Source organism: Oenanthe melanoleuca, chromosome 2 (genome assembly GCF_029582105.1).
Source record: "Oenanthe melanoleuca isolate GR-GAL-2019-014 chromosome 2, OMel1.0, whole genome shotgun sequence".
Lineage (NCBI taxonomy): Eukaryota > Metazoa > Chordata > Aves > Passeriformes > Muscicapidae > Oenanthe > Oenanthe melanoleuca.
The window spans coordinates 28811732-28833786 of NC_079335.1; the positions used below are offsets into that span (position 1 = coordinate 28811732).

General features: G+C 44.0%; 1 protein-coding gene across 1 annotated transcript in view; it reads left to right on the forward strand.

Annotated features, from left to right (window-relative positions):
- The window catches only part of TPD52 (tumor protein D52), a 119832-nt gene extending 112874 nt beyond the window's left edge, over positions 1-6958 (forward strand). Inside the window, exon 7 of the mRNA XM_056483652.1 lies at positions 6667-6958. Coding sequence (XP_056339627.1) covers positions 6667-6820 — 154 coding nt within the window. The 3' untranslated portion in view covers positions 6821-6958. The remainder of the gene's footprint in view (positions 1-6666) is intronic.
- Positions 6959-22055: the final 15097 nt, after the last annotated feature.

A 22055-nucleotide genomic window follows, 5' to 3' on the forward strand; every position in this document is an offset into this window, starting at 1 on the left:
GATCAAGATCTTTACACGGTTATCTGTTTTTATGCATGTTCTTTGTCCTCTCTTTAACAGCCTTTAAAGAAAGGCAGTCAGCAGGATACTACCCACAATACTGCTCTCCCAGTATCTCTTCCACTGTCTGTGTTCTACTCCGTGCAAAATTCAAGGTACCTTCCTGCTGCCACTTTCTTCATCACTGCTGTGTGAAAAACTGGGATTTGGCCTTTTTGCCCCAGGATTGCCTAGGAGTTCATTCTGAGAGGGAGGTGGTGTATTATGACTGCTGTGTGGACCTGCTGGATGCAGGATTGCCATCCCATCACTACATGTGCTGTGTGTGCCTCGCTGCAAAAAGCCATTTTACAAGATGTAGATTTTTACATAGAAATCCACTACCTTCAGCTTGACAGCAGTCTGTTTTTTTCATCCATGTTTTCTCTGACCAAGAATTTTCTGTATAGTAGCAGTGAGGGAGAAGTTTCTGGGAAGTTTTGCAGAGCTTCTTCACTGTGGGGCATCAGAGGGTGACCTGTATAGAAGTCATACAGAACTGTACTCCTTAAGCCAGCTGAAGGGCATCCCTTTGCTGATAAAGTTGAGACCAGTGTGGGCTCAGGCAGCATCTGGGAATGCTTCAAAACATTTTTTAGAAACAAGATGGAGTGTTCCACGCACAGCTTTGTTCCACACCAGCTGCACTGCTTTGCTGCTGGCTGCAGTTACTTAGAGGTGGATTTGCTTCTGGGGATGCTTTATCATTTCAGTATTACTAATGAGGAGCTACAGGGTGATTTTGAGTGGATTTGAATGGTGGTAAGAATGGTGAACACGAAGTCTGGAGAGAAGGTGATGGTCAATTTATTTCACTGCCTTTGCCGCTCTTGTATTTTTTCTGAGGTTGGTAATGTGTTTTCACATAATAAAAAAAATGAGAAAGTGAAATGGTTTCAAATTTTGTAAACTGTTTGGTACTGTGCTAAGGCACTGAAACAAAATCTCTTGAATAATGGATCTGAAAAACACACTTTGAAATTCTCACAGTGCAAAAATGAAAGGCATCAAGACTACTAATGGCATTCACTGAGAGTACCATGGCTCAACTCTAACCGTGTCTTTGGAGTGTTTTATATTAATTGATTTTGTATGGAAGATAATCCAGGGATTCCTTTCATTGCAGAAAGCCATCACTAGACTGTGCTGGGGGACATCAAAAAATAATGATGCAAAAAATGTGAAAAAAATCAAATTAAATTCTCGAAGTTAGACCCTCAGTGTAGGAATTAAACCCCAGGTTTAAGAGTTGCTTTCCTACTCCTTTCAGAAGTGCACATTCCTGAGAGGTGGGACAGAGGGCGTGGAAGAATGGACAGTGGGTGAGAATGGTCATAGCCAGCCCTAGCAAGTTCATTCATCTTTGTATTGCACAGGTTATTGTTCCTAAAGGAGGCAGTGGAGACTGAAAACCCTTAACAAAGTAGAGGATATGTGAACCAAAGTATCTGCTTGTCTCAGAATATCAGCCCTGTATTTTTATAGTATGAAATAGAAGGTATCTGTGAATGCACTTTTGAAATGAGTGGGAAATAGCAGCCAAGGCCCAGTAAGACTCAACCATTTTTGTAATTGTGTTGTTATTTTTGTAGCAATGTTTCCAAGAATAGAAGCTTTGTTGCCTTAATTTTTAAACTAATAACTTGAGTAGTTTTAACAGGAAAATGATTCCTTGCTAATTTGTGATCACATGCAGTTTTAAATAGTGGATAGTTTAACAAAATGCTTTAATGTCTACACCTATAATTTAGAGTTTGAATAAAGTTCTTAATGCCTTTTAGTAATAAGGATGCTTCCTTTGCATGTGAAATTGCACACCTGCAAAACTACTGTCCCATTTTCTTGGCCAAAATTGGTATAATTAGAATCCTCATTTTTAGTTATAGTCTCCTTCTTTTTAAATGCTCGTCACTTTCCAAGGCAACTCCATTTGTAGACCTTTTGCTATAACCTGAGATGACTTTTAAGTTAAAAAACCTCCCAGCTTTCTTAATTAGCAGGAGCTGAAATATATCATTCCATATCCTCCCCCTCCAGTTTTATTATGTAAAAATATTGAGGTTTGTTTTTTTGTTTCTTCATATATCTTTCACATAGTAAAATTACTTAAAATTACAAGTTTGAAATCTTTGACTGAAGAGTTTGGGGAGTTTTGGCTAAACCCTTTAATTTACCATTAAGATTTTGAGAGATTTAAAGCTTCAGTGCAAAAGTGAAAGGATCAGCATAGAGACCAAATTGCAGTGAAAGTGATATAGACAGTCAGGAGGAAGCTTGCAAGTCACTTGAGTCTGAAAGTTCTCACTGTTCTACTCATGTGATTAGCAAAGAGAGGACCTACCTTTTGTAAGTTCAGACAGAGTAGTTTGATATTTGCATGCAAAGATAATAGGCCCTATTTTTAATGTAGTAATAGGACATAAACTTGAATTTTTGTTTTTAAAAATTTTTAGCACTATTAGCAAGGCTGTGCTATGTGCTTTATCTGTGCTCTTACATTCTGTGTTACATTGGTGATGTGTGGTTGCACAGACTTAGGGTTCAAATAAGAAAAAGGATTTTCATTTTGCTTCTTTTCTAGTTCTTACAAAGAGCACTGAAGCAGTTATTTAGGTTGCCTCTAACTTAACTAAACATCATCTTCTGGAAGTGGATGTTTGAGGGAAGGTACACCTTGTATGTAGTGCTTTGCCCACTCCAGAAGAGTTGGAGAGAAGCCTGGAGGTACACATTTAAAACAGAGAAAGTTTTTGGGGATCCCTTGTTTCTTGACTGAAGTTCAGGCAAAGGTTTCTGGTGGTGCTTCAGTGGATGCTCTGTACACTGGCTTGAGAAGAGATCATGGCTCTGCAACAGCAGCCACTGGATTCTTCCTCTGAATGTGCGTGCTAGGTGGGTGCTTCCATTCAAAATTGGGGTTCCCAAAGTTTTAAAATTCATAGTTGTTGTAAATAAATTCTGTGGAAGTGAATCAAGCTTGGAGTCTACTTGCAAAATAATTTCTTTAAGTTCTAGAGAAGTTCTTTAACCTTCATTTATGTATGTGACTAAACACCTTTGTCTACTTCTCAGTGAATTTAATACTTTTACCTGGCAGTAGGAAGTGGCAGGAGGAAAACACATGGATCCTTGAGAAACACAGTGCTTGGGGGTTGGGTGAAGGTCAGTGGTACCTGCTGATGGTCATGGGATAAGATGATCTTGAATACCAGCATTGTTACTTAAAAATAAAGCGAGTCCTTTCGCAAGGTGGAGTAAGTAGATGGTTTCATTCCTTTTACACTGGTGTCCTGTGTCTCCTAGGCCACTATTCCTGAAAATAATAAAATGCCTGCTTTGTTTCTGGGTCCTGCTTCAAGCTTCTGCTTTAACCATAGGATAGTTTTATCTGTTTAAAGGATAAATACCCCTGTGGATAGAATATGATTGCTATGCATAGAGCAACCTATCATTTCCTCTTGGATAGACCACCACTGCATGTTGTGTTCATGTTCCTGCTTTTTCTACATCATCCACATACTCTTGAAGTGTTTTAGCTGTAGGGAACATCTGTCACAAACCCAAATGTTTATATTCATATAAATTGGCAGTTGTGTCAGCTCCTCAAAGAGATGTTCATCGTGATCTTTTTGTAAGCAGATGTGCTGTGACTGGAAAAGCTTCTTTAATAATTAAGTATGATTAAAGTATCTGAAATCTCTTCCAGTTACTGAAGCAGCATTGAAGATTGTGATTCTTCTTACAAAAATACAATTGCTTGGGTTTTGCATTACAAATATGTGCTAAAGTCATGCCTGGAAATTGGAGCAAAGTTCTCTGCAGCCTTTACAGTAAGCAGGGCTGAAATTGGGGGAGTTGTGCTTAAGATTATTTTTTTATTTGTTTATTTTCTATAAAATTAGATGCATTAATCATGAGAAGTACAATTTCTTCACAGATTTTCCATATGGACTTCCCTAGTTATAAATAGTACTTTTAAAAGCTTGATTAGAAAAAAATTGGTTTCATCTATTAACTTGTAAAACATCACTGTAGTAAAGCAACCAGTCCAAAAGGAACTGATGCGTGATGAAAGTAATATTTTGTATTTCAGTTATAAAGATGGAGCTCAATATCTCTCCCACTGTGTGCTGTCAAATAGAGAAAGGACTTCTAATTCAATTTAAACCTCATTCAGCTCAATCTCTGTAGAAATGTGTTGGACCCTGAAGGTATTTTTCTCAACAGCTTCCTGCTGTAGGTTACAGGTGAGCTGCTTTTCCTGTAGGAGGAAAGAAGAAAAAGGCAGAGGGATGACTGGTCTTTAAGATTTGTTACAGAACCACTAGTTTAGTCTTAAGTTTTTTTAATATTAAGATTTTTTTGAAGCAGCACAGAGTGCAGTAGTTCAAAAATCTGAGTTTAGTGTCAGGTTTTAATAGTTTTGTGCAGTCTTTTCAGTGATGTTTTCCTCTTCTTGGCTCTATTGTATATACTATAGTTTCCTAGATTTCTATACAATTTGCCTGTGTTTTCAGTGCTTTTTTGTCACGTGCTTTTTCCCTTCTTCTCTGTCTTTCCAAGGCTCCTGTTTTCTCATTAAAAGGTATCTGCTCCTTCTTTTCTGTTTACACAGACCATTTCTCCCTCTCAGATTTCCTTCTCTCCCTCTTATTTTGCCCTTCCTCAAAACCTAATCTCCCCCACACACACATTGATAAAGGCAGTAAAGTCTGATATTTCATGCTGAGATATTGTTAGAGATCAGGATAACTTCATGGTTAGGGGCAAAGGCAATCCATCTAGCCAGCAGCTGTCAGTAAGATGAAGGTTTGGTGCATGATACAGAATTTTCTGGGAATTTCTCCCATATACCCAAATGGCTAAAACTAATAGTCAGCTGGTCTTCATTTAAGTTGCTTCAATAAAGAGCTTTCCTCTTCATTCTCCATCTTATCCCAAAACCTTTTTGGGGACCTCTCTTCTCAATAAACCTAACAAATCCTGGAAGATACCATCCACTCTGAGGTCTTATGCATTGTCTTTTGATTTCAGAAACACTGAAATGCTGCACTTTAGGTTTCATAAATAATTCTCATCAGTTCTGAAATTGTTCTGTTTTGAAATGCACATATTTCATAGAGAAAAGGATAGAATTAATCCCTTCCAGCTATTTAGGAAACAACCAAACATAAGCTGTGTTCTGTCTTTGGTAAGCTGTGCCATACTCTTCACTGCAGCAGTGGTAACTTGCATTTTGGACTGGTGAGGGCCTGTTTTTTTAAAGAAAATGTGTGTTATTTCCACTGAACTCATGCAGATCATTGTAGGATTTGATGGGGTGAGTGTTGGCAGAATTCTTGCTGAGTACCTTATTTACCCATATATCTGCTCAGGGTGGAGATATCAAATGCTCTTCCTTTGCAGTCTGGATCATAACTGTGTATTACCCAGGATTAACCAAGAGGCAAGGGAAATGAATGTAAGATAGCACTGACAGAAAATGACAACAAAATGAAACAAAAACAAAACCCACCATAAGTGCAACTCCAGGACCCTTTCTTAAGATGTTTAGCTTCCCAAATGAATTCTGGTTTGATGAGCCAAAGAAAGTTGAAATCTAGTTTAGTTTTGCTTCATACCAGCAAACAGTTGTCATGCAGAGAAGACTGTCTGCCCAAGATGGAGGTGAAAATGAGCAAGGAGGAAATGGTGCAACCAGACTTCCCTGTTTTTTCTCTTGGCAACTGGAAAATATGTCAAACTTTCTTTTCCTTTTGCTCAAGGTAGTCAAGCTTGCTGCATCTTCAGCACTTTATGCTTTGACTAGGGAAAAAAAAAAAGTTATAGTTCTCAATTTTATTGCTGGATTTCAATCAGTAGGTCTCCAGGTGCATTATAAAACCTGCTCATATTTTAAAAATCTTCACTAATTTGGCATGGCCATCTTAACACAGGATCTGTTTTAAAAACATATTGAATGCTCACATCTTCTGACTTAAAAGGAAAAGGAAAGAAAAAAAAAAAGAGAGTATAAAACAATAAAACCCAAGCCTGTAGGCAGAATGTTTCATTACAATAGTTGTGGGGTTTATTTTTAATTATATGTAATAAAAAACTTGCAGATGATGCCCACTCTTTGGATGAGGGGATAAGACAAGAAAAGTTCCTTGCCTGAGGCCCAGGGTTGGAAATATAAACCATAGTTAGCTGGCATTGTACTTTTTGGTAATAGCAATGTCACCAGTGATCTAATGATGACTTTTCCTCCCCTTTGATGATATGTTGTCCTGCAGATAATTACTGGCATGATAGCAGATGATACAGTATAATATTTTGATAGAAGACACAAACAGTTTCCCATATAATAAACTGCTTCTTTGTAGAGTTTGCATTCCCACAGTGGGATCTGGTGGTGTCTGTTCTTTGATGGGCAGGATTGTATCAGCAGAGACTGGCTCTGTGGTGGTACAGAGTGTGTCCCAGCAGTTTTAGTGCTGATGACACTACAGCAGCACTGGACTTCATTGCAGCACTTTGCTTTCTGTGGGGATGCTACTTAGATATGCAGAGGAGAAAGCCTTAGGAAATGCAGGACCAGTGTTTAACAAAACTTACCTTCTTCCTGCTCTCCCCTTTTCTTCACAGGAAGTACCAGAGAGGAACCCGGGTACGCCTGAGACTGCTGGATCTTGAGCTGACGTCCAGGTTTTTGGGGGCAGCCAGTGATACAACGTTGCTGGAAGCTGATGCAGTGCTTTTGGGACTTGCAGAGAGCAAGCAAACAAAGCAAAAGGAGTAAATTTACTGCAAAAAGATGCACTTTGTGTTCTATAACAAATTACGTAAATTAAATGCTTCCTCAGGAAATAAATGAAAATTTTCTGTCCACTTAGTCATGTAAAAAATGAGATCAATAAAAGACAATAAGCACATTGTACCTAATTCTTGCTCCATTTTTATTCACTCATCTTTCTAGATCTTTGCCTTTAGATTTAAAGGTGAAGGTTAATTGAGCTTCTGTAGGTTAACTTAATGTGTTCATATTCTTTTATAAAGAATTTCAGAGTCCATCATACTATCCCAAAGGAATGTTGATTTTCCATGGAGCAAGTCCAAAGCTTGCTGTCATGGTGCTGCTTCTAGGATGGTGTTTCATACAGAACAGCATCAAGGGTTTCTGATTTCCAAGCTGCAGTGCAGGCTGTTTTACTGCTGATACTGAGTTTAATATCTGTTATAGTACATCAAGCTTTTATCTCCATCTGCATGAGGAACTAGAGATTATTCTTTGCTTTAATCAGAGCTCCCATTTCCAATGCATGTTAGGAAATTTTCTTTGGTGGTTCGTAAAAATGGAAAGAAGTGTAGTTGGCCAACTGTACGTCTTAGAATTCTGTAAATATATTTAAGATAAATATAGTGGGTGTTTGAACAACACACAAAGAATCATGCTATGGTATTTGCTATATCTTTTTGGAACTTCTGTTACCAGAGAACACTTCTTTTGATTTCTGATATATCCAATCCTGAATTCTGCGCAGTCATTTGTGATCTGCATAGTGTCTAGCAGGTGTGCTAGGGAAAAGTGAAATTTGCCATTCATAGCACTGAATTGCAAAAGAAAGGCTGTTTAATCTTAAAATATTTTTCCCAAATGTTGGAATGAAATGAGATTTGTTAAGATAGAATGCCTTGTTTGTCTGCAGTGACTGTCCAGTGACAGTGTGTTTCTTTTATATGTATGTTATTCAGCAAATTGATGAAATTCAGCAAAACACATACTAGCTTAAGCATGTATTACCCAAATCCACAGACACCTCATCTGTCTGCTGGAGCAGGCCACATGAGCAGTGGTGGATGGTGTAGCTCCTTCTGCCTCTTATGGTGAGTACATAGATGTCTCAGTCCTGTGAGGAGAGGTAAGGGATCCCTAAAGAAGCAGGGTACCAGAGAGCCAGTTCCAGGCTGTCACAGCTCACACATCCCTTTCCTTGCCTTCATCTGGGAGGTGTTTGGATAAGATGGCATCAGTGCAGAAGTGGGGGGCAATTCTGTTAGGTCACAGCTGGCTGGTGGGTCAGGTTGCCACCCAAGCTCTGCAAGTCTTCATATGGTCCAGCAACATTTGTGTAGAACAGCTTTAACCTGTTTATAGGTTAAACATTTTAATTTATTTTTTAAAGGTTTTTGTATTTTTTTTAACATACGGAAAGAAAACCAAAAGGAAAACTGAAGTGCCTTTTTACCTGGAACTACATCTGTATGCGCAGTGGTTTGATTGTTTCTTATAACTCTGGCTGAAAGAAAACCTTTGACCAAATAAACAGAAGAAAACTAATTTCCTACCTTTGCCCTCTCATAACACTGAAACAAGAGATACAGTGCAGGCAGAATCATAGAATTGTTAAGGTTGAAAAAGATCTCCATAATCATTGATTCCAACTGTTAACCCAGCACTGCCATCTTCACCACTAAACAATGTCCTTAAGTGCCACACCTACAGATTTTTTTAACATTTCCAGAGGTGGTTGTTCTACCACTTGTCTGGGCAGCCTGTTCCAGTGCCTGACATCAACATGGGAAATTTCCAAGATACATCTCATGTATGATCTGTCAAGAAAAAATATTTGTAGTATAATGTATTTATTTACTAAAATACTGGGAGGAATCACATGGTAAATGCAAAAGGAAGGAATTCTGAAGGAATGGGCATGTTTCAGCAGATCCTTTTATAGTTTTGCAAACTGAAATTTTGTTTCTGAAATCAGGATGGATCCAAACAAGAGAGAGGAAACAAGCAATGAGAGCTTATTTTGTTGCTTTAATTTGCTCATTCATCTCAGTGGTCTTAATTAGGGGATTTTGAACATGAATTTCATTGGGTGTTAGCCTCCAGGTAAAGAGTTATTCTGTCACTAGAGCAGGAAAAGAAGTCCTTTTTAGAAGCCAGGAGGGATTTAAAATATCAAAGAAATCCTGTCTGTTGAACATAACTCATCCTACATGCTTGATCAACCTTCAATAAGAGTGATTTGGAAGGAAGTATATGTGTTAATGTTTTGGGGCAGAATAAGAGTTATTTTGCAGTAGGGTAACAGATAGTGATTTTATCAAACCTTCCTCTGGATAACCTTTAGAGAAGTAGCTTTTGGAGGCTGTAGTGGTCACTATTTCAAATCCAGCTTAGTTCTATTTGGAAACCCAAGGGTTGACATAAACTGACCCAGTCATACAAATTGCAGGGTTTAACCTCCAATGGCTTTAGGCTGCTGCTAGTTTTTGTGGCCTTTGGTGAACCAGTTGTCCCAGTTTATCTTCAGTGACCTTCAGTTATTAATTGGTCTTCCAAACTCTTCATACAAGAGTTGTCCCATGGAGGAGTCTCTGTTTGGGTAGCCTGTTCCCATTGCACATTGCCTCAGTTCTGCACAACTCCCAAAGGCAGAATTGCAAAGGCAGAGCAGGGAATTCTGAAATGTCTTTGTGGTGGGCTGTTGCAATTGTGTTTCATAGCTGTAATGCCTGCATATACCAAGCATGTGTGGAGACTACATGTCCTTAACACAGAGTAAGAAACCACCAGCGTTCATTACTGAATGGCCACAATGGCACAGTTGCATGACCTGTGTCTACAAGACTGTTCTTATTTTTTACTCCAGTCATTTATCAGAGTAGAAATTGATAATGCAAGCAGGTATTTCAAGTGCCATCCATACAGAAAAATAAATGCAGACTCTTTTCTGCTTACTCCCTATCCCCAGCAGTTCCTTTTTTCTTCATGGTCGCATCCCTTTTTGCTCCTCTCTGCATTTTTCTGCTGTCATATGTGCACAAGTGTAATCAGAGTCGTGCACAGTGAAATCTCCTTGTCTGTGTGGCACAGATCCCTGAGTGGACTTGTGTGTATCTTGGTTTGGGCAGTAGTATCAATCTGAATTTTTGTTTGGAGGTCATTCTTATTTCAGGTAAGAGGATAACATAAAGAACAGTTCTTTTTGCTACCTCCTGCTAACATTAAGAAAGGCTGAAACCAGCCCAGCAGCTCCTGTGGCACTGTGCCCAGCCCAACCACCCATACTCTTATCACATATAGATACTACATGTACTAATATAAACCAAATTAATGCTACTTATACATCAAGATTCCAGCTGTAAATGGAAATGCATCATTTTGCTGAGAATCCTGAGGGCAGTATAAACCAAGTTCTTCAGCTGTGTTCATCTAACTGCCAAAATCAGGAATTTCTCTACATGCCAATGCTGTGCATTCTTCTAAAGTTTGTAATTTTTACTTCCTCTGAAGCATAGGCCAGATGAGCAAAGTTCATTACTAAAATCATACAGATCTTTCTCTCACCTTTTTTTGATTATGCCGCTGAGAAGACATTTTTTCTTCATCTGTTTTTCAGACATTTGGGGGTTTTTTTCCTGTAGCAATATTGAAATTTGAAAGTGTTGAATGTTTTTATTTCTCTGAAATTTTTCAGGTTACAACACAAACTCCACTTCTTTAGCAGATCCTGAGTTTTCATCATCCTCTATCATATTCTGCTTTGCATGCTGCCCACATCTCTAAGTTGACAAATTTCTCACTTAGATTTGGATGAGCATGACAGATTCACTTCAAGGAGTTGTAATTCATGCTTGGTGTAAAATTTGCACTCAGAATTGTAACACTGAGTGCTCAGAGAGCAGCATGAAATGCATCCTCAGCAGAGGGAGGAGGAGGAGGAGGGAGCTGCTGCCCTCCCAGCCTTCCCTCCCCGCTTGGTTGGGAGCTCCATGGGTGATTCTGGTGGACAGGCTCAAATCTTCCCTTCTGCACAAGCAAGGAATATTTCCACACATTCTGCTAGGAGGATGCTTAACTTTTCTAGACCTGTAACTGAAGTGCTTATGAGCTTCACCCTAACCCACTTCCAATTCTCACTCCACTCGTGCCTGAGTGTCCATAGTGCTTTCTGGGTTTGCAGATGTGGTTATAAGCAAAGTTAGCTTTGATAAAAACTGAATCAAAGCTGGCTTGGATTTTAGCTGAAGCAATAATTTCTCTTTTGTGTTTACGCTGGTCCTGTTTTGAAGGCTTTCATAAGTTGTCCTAGAATTCTACCTCTTATTTTATGAACAGAACATTAAACACTATATATGTACTTAGAAAGTAAAATATCTTTATATGATGTGGAGTTGGAAGAAAAACGATCAGTGCTCAGTGTTCCTTTGATGACTGATGTGCTATAACAAGTAAATCCTCCTAGGCTTGTCTGCCCTTTCATATTCCAGGCCTTGAGATGGGGAAAAGGGGAAACACTGAAGAAATCAGACCTGCCTATTGAAAACAAATTTGTATCTTGCCACCAAAGCTTTGGCACTGAGCTTCTTTCTAAAGAAAAGAATACTTCACATTTTACTTCCCTTTAGGGCATTCTGGAAAGTTTGGATTCCTCCTCATTTCTTAATACTGTCACATTTGTAAATCAGGCAAATTATTGTTCAAGCTTTTTATTCTTTTTCTGGCAGTATTAATCCCATATGCTGGGAAAGCTATTCCAGTCTTCTGTTTTGGCTAGAGAGCATTTCTGCTAGATACTAGCATGCACCCTATATGTGTTTTTTTATTATATTCTGTGGAAGTGTTTATTGTATATGAAAGGTCTAGACTGCCCAAATGGGACTATTACATTGTCAATCTGGCCATAACCCAAAATAAATATTATCCCTGGTATGACTGCATTAGACTAACATGAGTAAGATCTTAAACACCTCTGAGTGTTCTTGTTGCCTTCTTGGCTGTGCCTCATTCAATCAGGGTTGAGCACCCTGATGCACTCACTGCATGGTGGCTCTAATGAGGAAATCTGCCATTTGTTAACTTCTGTCTGCAGCAGGCTGTGTGTCAAGAGCAGCCAAAAGTTACACTGCCCAACTGGGTTGGGGATCCAAGGCATCCTTGGAATAGATTCTGTAGTCACTTTGTAGCTTTGGGTTAGCTTCTGAAAACGGCATATAAATATGGTTTTAAAATGTGACTTTCAAAGTTTTAAACTGGGTCTTTTCTCTCCCATCTTACTAGAAATCAAAGAAGTACTGAAGTACCAGCTCTGTTAATGTATTTCACCCAACAGCAGCTCTGCTGATTGAATCTTTGCACATCTTCTCAACCTCAAACCTGGTTTGTGTTTAAGACATGACACATATGGGAACTGAAGTGTTATTTCACTGTCTCAGTCCAGTAGCATGGGGAAGAAATTTAAGGGGTTCATACTTCTCTTCCCAGGGAGGGGAGTTGTGCAATTCTTCTCAAAATGACTCCACTGAATAGAAATAAACCCCAAAACTAGGCCACAGTCTGATATGCCAATTACCAAAATATACATCAGAGAAGAGAGTTCATGTATGCCCTGACCTGCCTCACAAATGAGTGTCTGGGCACCATGTTGGACATCTTCAGAGGGTCATGGTGACTGGGCGAGGTGCCTGAGCATTGGAGGAAAGAAAATATCACTCCTATCTTCTAAAGGGCCCAAAGGATGCACCCTCAGTGCCAAGACCAGAGGCTGTGGGTACCTGCTGAAACACGGGTCATGCCCTCTGAACATCAGGAAACAGTTTTACACTGTGGCAATGACTGAGCACTGGCACAGGTTGCCAGGAGAGGTTGTGGAGTCTCCACCTGTGGACACAGTGAAAAAAAGTCTGGACATGGTCCTGGGCAGCAAGGACCATGGGGCCCTGTTGGAGGGAGGAATGGACCAGATGACCTCCAGAAGTCCTTTTCAACCTATACCATTCTGTTTTCATCTCACTCAGCCACTGTGGTTGAACACTGCTTCTTTTTGTTTCTCTACCTTTTTGAAAGCTTGGAGCTCCGAGTGCCTGGAGATGATTTGCTGCTGAGCTGGGAGGGTACAGTCTTCTCTTTGGAATCCAGTTATCAAAAGACAGCAGGGCATTGGGGTTCTCCAGAAGTGGGAAAAGTGGAAATCAGTACCTTCTGTGTACCCTTGAGGCTGGTTTGCTCTTTGTTTGGCATGACTGTCCCTGCAGTCTAAGGGAGACTGTGGCTGCTGCCTGTGGCTGCTGCCCTCTCCCACTTCCAACAAAGGTATCGTTCCTCCTTCTTTATTCCTGCTGTATGGATGGGCAAACTGAGAATAAGCTCAGTGAGACACATTTCCATTGGTCCAGGCTCTTGTGCAGTGTGAAAAGGATGTCCATCCCAGCTCAGAGTTTGGTGCCAGCCAGGGTAATGAGCAGTGTTGTCAGTGTGGCTGGCAGAAGCATTTGGCAGCTGTCCTTCAAGGAGGGGTGGTGGTCCTGGACTCCTGTATGATGTAAATGTCCTCTCCTGGTGGTCACTGGCCTGATTGCTTGACCCAGAGAAGGACAGGCATGGTTTGCTCAGGTTCACCTGAGAGCAGGTGATTGTGTGTGAGCAGGTGTTGATGTGTGATTTCATTTCCTCTCGGGGCCCAGGCTTTGCTGTGAGTGAATGAGGTCTCTGATTTGGGTTCCTGTGCTGAATCCGCCGCGGTGTTTGGTTCTTCAGCCCGGGGCTGGGGTGTCCCTGGCCTGGGGCAGAGGGGAGGCGCAGCCGGGAGCCAGCACAGGCAGCAGCCCGAGCTGTGAAAGAGCAGCGTCAGCTCGGAGCCTCCGCCGTGCCCTCCGCACCCCGCGCTGCGGCATCTCCGCACACGCTGCATCCCCGGGGCGCTGGGCTGTCATTTACCGACTGAGCGACTCTGAAAAAGGCGCTGCCCGTGGCAATTAGCGCTGCGGCCGGCGGGCCCGGGCGGGTTAAAGCGAGCCGGGGCCGGGGCAGCGCTGGGCTCCGGGCGCCCCGACCCTTTCATCGCCGCGGCGCGCCGGGCTCCCTGTGAAAAACAAGGGGCACAATGCTGGAGTCGTAACCTCCTCACCCCTGACGGCATGGGAAAGTGCACTCCTCAGCTGTTGGGTATAGAAAGGCTGCTGCAGGCATGAGAAATGTTCATAAAAATGCCGTTTAGAGCCTGCCCTTCTACTCTGCACATGTCATCTTGCCTATCAAGCTGCCTAATTGGAAAATTAGGCTGGCCTTAATTTAGAGACCCAGAAGTTCGTGCCAATAATTTCCCAGAGACTTTTTTTCCCCTAATTATTATTATAAGTGCACTATATTCAGCGCATTGGAAATCTTTACTGAAAAAGAAAAAAATACCCGTGAGGAGCAGATCTTACATTTCAGAGACATTCTCTGATTTCTTTGTGTGAAATTGTATTGTTGTGCAACCTGTGAATGATCACTGGGAGACGAATGTGAGCCCCTGTTGTTTTCCATGCATCATTCCTTATTTGACTGAACACAAAGAGCTAATCGTACTTTAATTTACAGCATGTTATAATCTTACTTTGGAGCTTAATGCACCTGCTATTTTCTATCTGCTGGGGCTCTGAAAGCAGCAGCGAGCAGAAGCTGCCTTGCAGCTGTAAACATTTACCCCCCGGGGTCGTGTGTCTGTGGGTGTCGCTGATCCCGAGTCACTAAGGATGAGCTGTGCGTGGGATCAGGCTGGCTGGTTGAACACTTCCTGACTTTGATCAGGGCTCAACCCTGCAGGGAGGCACATCCAGGTGCCTGCACTCTGAGATCTCTGCTATGGACTGTGATTAGGTGATGTGGTGATGATCTGCTCTCTGAGGCTGGATCTGTCCGAGATCCCAGATGGGAGGAAGGCAGTGGTCAGCAGGCACATCAAACCTCTCACCGTGTCTCTTGGCAGCAATAAGGGTGGCTGATGTGTACAGCAAGGGCTAAAGCATGACTTAATAAATCTGATAGCCCTCCAGATTTTTGTCTTTTTGCTGAAAGCTGCACACTGGAAGCATGAGAGCAGGAGAGGCCCATACCATGATTTTCAAGGTCAGTATTGGGTACCTTAGCATAGATGCAGAGTGCTTAGGCTGTGGACACATCCTCCCTGGGTCCTGCTAAGCCATTTGGAGAGACTGCTGCTCTTGTACAGCTACTCTGTGACCTCCCACCCAAGAAACTCATTCCCAGGTGAGTTCCCAAGCAATTTTGACCCTGCTGTTTGTTCAATGTAAGTCTAGTTCATCGTCATGGTTGCTTGTTTTGGAAGGTGTGCTTATAGGGGTGGGGAGATGGAGGGAGGGAGGGAGGGCATCTGGCACAAGTTGAGGTTGTTGCCTTTCCATCTCCATGATAAGAGCATTACTGATCACTGGGGAAAGAGGATGCCCATGGGTGAGACTACCATGGCTCAGGTTAAGGGCAGGATGCAACCCCAGGCCAGGGTTTGTGAGGTTCAGCCATTCTCTTGGTGCAGTAAGCCATGCATGCAAACAGGACCCCAATTTCATCTCCCCTTAAAACTGTAACCACACAGGCTGGGCTGAGATCTACTGTTGATGCAGAAAGCAGGGTTCAGCTAAAGAATTCCTACCGGTGAAACCCAAAACATCAGGATAAAGAAATTACAGAGAATAATGTGAAAACAAAGCAAACAGAACTCCTGCTCATCATGGGCTCTATCCACCCTCCCTGCAGGCATACAGTGTTGCCATGGGAAGTCTTCTGGTGGAAAAGCACCCAGTCATCCCTGAGAGCATCATTACCATTTCCCTCTTGCTGGAGTGCAAAACCAGGCCAGGATGGGACACACAGCCCAAGAGGCCCTGTATTCATGAAAAAGAAGTGCTCTTACTCTTCCACATTTATTAAGAGGTTTTGAAAGGGCAGGAGGTCTCCCTGGAACAGGATTGAGTCTCAGATGAGTGAAACTGGGCAGAGTAGGAGCTTGTGCAAGCCTGAGAGGTGTACAGTGTACAGTAAAGAATACAAATGTACATGTGTGCTAAGGGGATAAAATAGGCCATAAAAGGCTTCTTTCTTCCATTTCCACAGAAAGACAAAAGCCTGCTGCTGACCTTCTGCAACAGTGCCTCTGGCAGGGCCTTACTGCATCTCTTGTCTGTGTTGGTGAGACCCAGAGCTCAGCTGAGCCCCTCCTGTGAAAGGGTCAGTTTCAGTGTCTCTAACCTTATTTTGGGTGCCTTTTTTTGCTGGTGGCAGTGAGGGCAGAAGGCTGGAAGAGCTGCAACCAAGTACCCTGGTGCAAACCACCGTGGCACCTTGTGAGCTCTGAAGATGGGCAGCTGGGGAGGCCCTTTTCCCAGCTGTTAGTCCCAGCTTACCTGCTATTTATTGGAGAGCACAGCTGTTCATGCAGGACAGGGGACTTGGTGGCCCTGCCAGGGTTGTGCCCTCTCTACTCCCTTTCCTCTGGACACTTCACCAGCGTGAGGTTAGCAGGAGTTATCCTCCCTGCCCTCTGCTGCTTACAATGGAAATCAGTTCAACAGGATGAAAGGTTGATGGTGGGAAAGCCTGTCAGAAAATACAATGCAGAGAACACAACTCTTGGGAGAGAGCTCTTTGTTTTGTTATTTGAAAGGGCTCAGGATTTAGTCAAGGGGGTGTAGTTATAATTTACTTTAAGGGATGCTGACAACTGCATTTGTCAAGTTAGATTATGGTCATACTGTCATAAAGGATCACTCTGTTGTTTTACTGCTAGTGTATAGATGCATAAGTACTTTGGACCTCAACGAGGATAAAAATATGGCTCTGATGTGTGAAAACCCACACTGCTGCCTGAATTTCTATGCTGCTGCATGGCCCTTTGGTTGTGATAGGGCTATTCACTGCATACTTTTGAGCACTTGAATGAATTTTAAGTCTTTGTAGATCTGAAATTGCCTGACCTTCTGACAATCACACTCTTAATTACTTGTCCTAAATACAGTCAGACTGAATGGGATATACCTAGACATTTTCAAATACATGTGAGCTCAAGAGATCAGGCTGACATGGGCACCTTGATTTGCCTGTACATTCTGAAGTGGGTAGTTATTTAGCAAAGTGACCTTGTGCCTCTAAGCTTCAGTTTTGCTATCCATTATCATGCCTCTCCTACCAATTTATGCTACTGTGCTCACACAGATTATTACTATTTGACATCTCTCTTTTGTTTCTCTTAGTTTTTTAAATTTTAAACTCTCAAAGCCTGAGGATTTATCTGTGGTGTTTCGGGTTTTTTTAGCTTACCTTAGAAAACTGTCACTATTTATATTTCTTAATCAAATGTTTCCTTTCCACTGGGCCTGCATGTTTGAGAAAGCCAAGTACTCCCAAGAGATCTGCCAGAACTGCAACCCAGCCTGTTTGCTGGGGGGAATGGTGCTTAGCAAGGGTACAGGTGCTGAGCCACATGGGACAGCTCTGAACCATTTCCTGAGGTGAAATACAGCCCCTCTCAGGCTGTGCACCAGTGAGTGTGGGCAGGCCCCTGCATGAAGCAGGTCTGATTTGAATGTAAATGACAGGATTTTGCTGCAGTTGTCCACACTGAGGTGCTAATGAAGAAACAGCTTCAACCTCCCGAGTTTGGTGTTGTGTTTGTGTCAGGCCCCTTGGCATCCCTTCTCCTCGTGGGAAAACAGCGATGAAGAATTGCATCTATGCATGACTAGACAACTGCCTGGGATGTTTTTTTTTTTTTTTTTCTTTTCACATTACTTTACAAATAGCCCTTTCCCTTCTGCCTCATGTTTGCTATTCTTCATGCTGTGCTCTGGGAAAAAAGTACTCGAGCTTGGGAGAGCTCAGTCTTTCCACCCTGAAAGGTTGTTCTGAATTAATGATTTTTGCAAGAGGGTGTGTACATTAAAACACACTTCTCACAGCCAGGTAGGCAGAAGGGGATGTGGGTGCAGCATGGCCTGTGGGTACTCACTGGTGCTCATCTGAATGGAGGTCCTGCTAGAGCACCACCTTTGGCTTTGCAAAAATCAGGTTTAACTGGCAAGCTCTGAGTTTACTACATGATGCTGTGTTTGGAATACTCCAATTTTGAGTCCAGCCATTCATTTAATTCCTGACAAACGTGTCCATGTCTGGAGGCTCAGGCAGGCTTGGTCCCCGAAGCTGCTCTGCGGCGCCCAGCGCTCCCCACACTCGCAGGTTCACAGCCCTGGAACTGCAGCTCAGTGCGGCACTGCGGAGCTGGGGGCGGTGGTTCTGGCTGCCGAAGGACGGGCTGTCAGCCGTGTGGGGCTGTGACAGCCGGGTGTGGCCGGGCCGTGCCGCTGGCACAGCTGTGCTGCCGGGCGGCGCACCTCCCATTAGCCATGTGGCCAGCGCTTACCCGCGGCATTAGCGAGCCGCATCCCAGCAGCTGACAGCCTGAATAATTTACTGCCTGCAAATGGTGGGACCTGCTGTCTCCGGCAGCGCTGGATCCGATTGCCACAGCCCATTAATCGCGATTGCGGGTTGGTGCTGACAGCGCGGGGCCGGCACCCTGCGAGCCAGCGGGCGGCTCCGTCCCGTCCGTGTCCTCCCGGGGAACCGGGATCCTGTCGTGCTCGGGTTATTCAGTCCAGCTGCAAAGCCACACCCGGTGACTCCCATATGCTGTGCCCCCGGCCGTGCAGTGAAGCCCCCATCCCAGGGAAACGCTGGGCTTCAGTCTGATTGTGATCAGGGGTTTGTGATGGTCGCCCCAGTGGCAGGCAGGACTGGGTGTGCAGAACAGGCTCCCTGGCACGAACCCTCTGCAGGGCCTGGGGACACCAGCCTCGCCTGGCGGGCAGGGCATGGGGACACCAGCCTAGCCTTGTGCAGGGCATGGGGACACCAGCCTCGCCCAGAGCAGGGCATGGGACACCAGCCTCACCTTGTGCAGGGCATGGGGACACCAGCCTCGCCTTGTGCAGGGCACGGGGACACCAGCCTAGCCTTGTGCAGGGCATGGGGACACCAGCCTCACCTGGCGGGCAGGGCACGGGGACACCAGCCTAGCCTTGTGCAGGGCATGGGACACCAGCCTCGCCTTGTGCAGGGGATGGGACACCAGCCTCGCCCAGAGCAGGGGATGGGACACCAGCCTCGCCTTGTGCAGGGCATGGGACACCAGCCTCGCCCAGAGCAGGGCATGGGGACACCAGCCTCGCCTTGTGCAGGGCATGGGGACACCAGCCTAGCCTTGTGCAGGGCATGGGGACACCAGCCTCACCTGGCGGGCAGGGCATGGGGACACCAGCCTAGCCTTGTGCAGGGCATGGGACACCAGCCTAGCCTTGTGCAGGGCATGGGGACACCAGCCTAGCCTTGTGCAGGGGATGGGGACACCAGCCTAGCCTTGTGCAGGGCATGGGGACACCAGCCTCGCCTTGTGCAGGGCACGGGGACACCAGCCTCACCCAGAGCAGGGCATGGGACACCAGCCTAGCCTTGTGCAGGGCATGGGACACCAGCCTCGCCCAGAGCAGGGCATGGGACACCAGCCTCGCCTTGTGCAGGGTATGGGGACACCAGCCTCGCCTTGTGCAGGGCATGGGGACACCAGCCTCACCTGCCTGTCGCCAGCACCTCCTCACTGCCCTGCAATGCAGCATCTGACATGAGTCCTGTTTCAACACCTAAAGCAGAGGAGCATCTGCTCCCTGTCTCATCTCAGATTTCTTTACCCCTAAGCTTCTTCACGGCAGCCCAACTTCTCTTTTTCATTTGCCATTTCCAGACTATCTTCTCACCCTTAGCTGAGCCATTCCATGCCATTTCTCAGATACCCTCTCTGCATTGCTCAGGTATTTTCTCTGCTTCCTAAACCCTCCTGGTTCCTCTGCAAAGCAGGTTTGATTCTCAGTCTCCTTTGCTGATCAACCAGCTCCTTGTGAACACACTAGCTTTCAGTTTTGGGTGCTTTTGCAATGGGGCAGTAGCAGGATGAAGCTCCCAGCACACAGCAATCATGTTGATTGGGGTGTTTGTAGCTCTGTTTCACCTGTTACAGCATCCTGAGCACCTGGGAGGATGGGTGGCACAGCTGGGTCAAGGGAAGAGGCAGAAAAGAGGATAGAAATCTTAACTCTGAGGAAGTCTGGGAGAGAAAGCTAGAAGGAAAGGAATTGGGGAAGCAGGAGGACCTGACAGTGGGGCCCAGGAGCAAGCCTGGACCTGGGGAAACTCCCCATCAGAGCTGGGCACAAAGGAGCAGGGCTGCTTGTTTTGGCTTGCAGTGACAAATGATTGTTCTAGTCGTCACCTTGTAATTGATGGCTGTGTGAGAGAGCATGCCCACAGGAGCAACTGTTGTTTGAGTGGCTGGGGGATGCAGAGCTGGGCAAAAAAAGCCCCTCTGGAAATGGTGTCAGGAGCCTGTTTGGTATCTCTGAGTATGTGAGCTATTTCAGGTATGTTTGCTCAACTTCTCTGTTACTTGCCAGCACATGATCCAGCTATGCCTGTGTGTGCCTGCAAGCTGTGTGTGAGAGAACATGGACCTGGTGCAATGATATGCAGATTTCCTTTAAGGATCTCATGACAGACCCCCATGGTCAGCAGATGAAAATGAGATATGCTGGTGGTTTGCTGCTCTTGTTGATACAAACTGTATTTAGTCTCAATCAGCTCTTGGGCATTTAAGAATTGGGAATTATTTTTCCAATTCCTTTTCTTTATGTGGTCTCTAGCACAAATCAAAAATAGCACAAGCCCTCTGTTACCCATCTTCCCTCCCTGTCAATCCATTAGAATATGCAGCTGAATCCAGGCAAAAATTTTTGGAAAATCTCTACTGGAGGGAGGACTTCTGATCCCTTCCTAATTAGGACATAATTAGGATTTGTCTATCTTGAAATGTGAAAGGCATTTGTATGTTAAGCAAATACTTAACAAAGGCTTATTTCAAGTCTGTACAAATGAATGCAGTTTTGCCTACTCGTTTTTCCCAGGAATATGAGCATGGAGGGTGAGATAGAACTGGTTGGTGTCCTTCTGGTGCTGAGAGACAGAGATGACTGAGGGCAGGTGTGATAGAGGTCTACAATATTGTTTTATGCTAGGGATTGATTGTTCTTTCAGTGTAAGGAGTAACTTTGCCCTCATGCATAGAAGGCCTCTGTCCCCAAAGCCCTGCTGCTCATCATGCTTAGAGGAGCTGTATCCCATCCCACAGGAACACTGAGCTCCAAACTGCCCCCTTTTACCAGTTCAGGCCTTCTCAGAAATGCCCTTCAGTTTTCCACTATAATAGGTGTGAAAACCTACTGGGGGAAAAAACCCCAGAGCACTACCACCAATAAAACAAGCAGCTTTTTGAATTCAGTTACCAAATGTAATGGTTTTCCATTGTTGTAATCTGACACAGCTTATTTCTGAACCATGGATACAGCATGAAATCTCATCCAAAATGCTAGAAAAGTGGACTTCTCCTGAGCTTATTCTGGCTTCATCTCCCACTTCTCTGTTGCGCTGGGACCTGTTGTACCAGACAGGGCACAGAAGGATGTTCAGCAGCTCTGCAGGTGCACAGAGTGCTAAACACAAATATTGTTTTGCAAGGACAAATCCACTAAAGAAGTTTTATTAGGATGTTTTTGCTCAGGTGACACTGCAGTGTGACCCTCTGTGGTGGTGGGGTGTCCCATGTGCCTGCTGGCTCTGCAATGTGCCATTTTCTCCCTCTCCTGGTGCTTTGCTCCCCCTTCACGCTTGGCTTTTATATGGAATTATTGCAACAGCAGCCTGGGGGACGGGCAGGAAGAAGTGACACTTTGATTGACCATTTTATATAATCTTTAACAATAGAATGGTTTTAGAGACTTGGTACAGCCTGTACTCAACATAAAACCCAGTCTGTTATCGAGAAGTGCTCAGATGGGGAGATAAGCTGTTAATGCTAGTGGAGGAACATTACTGCATAAGAATACAATGATGATATTTTTTTCCCACTTCCACTCTTTTTTCCTTATTTAAAATGTTCCCTTGAGCATTACCTGATAGACTTGACTTTTGCATCAGGTCATTGTTTTGGTTGGACAGGCTGAGATCTTTTCCTTATTTTAGCTATTGCTAAAATTGCATTTTTTTCCTTCTTTTTTAAGTATCTCAAGACACAAGCTGACCAAGACACACATGTTCCAATCTGATAGAAAGAAGCTTTTATACCCTAAGAAGTAAACCCTTGCTC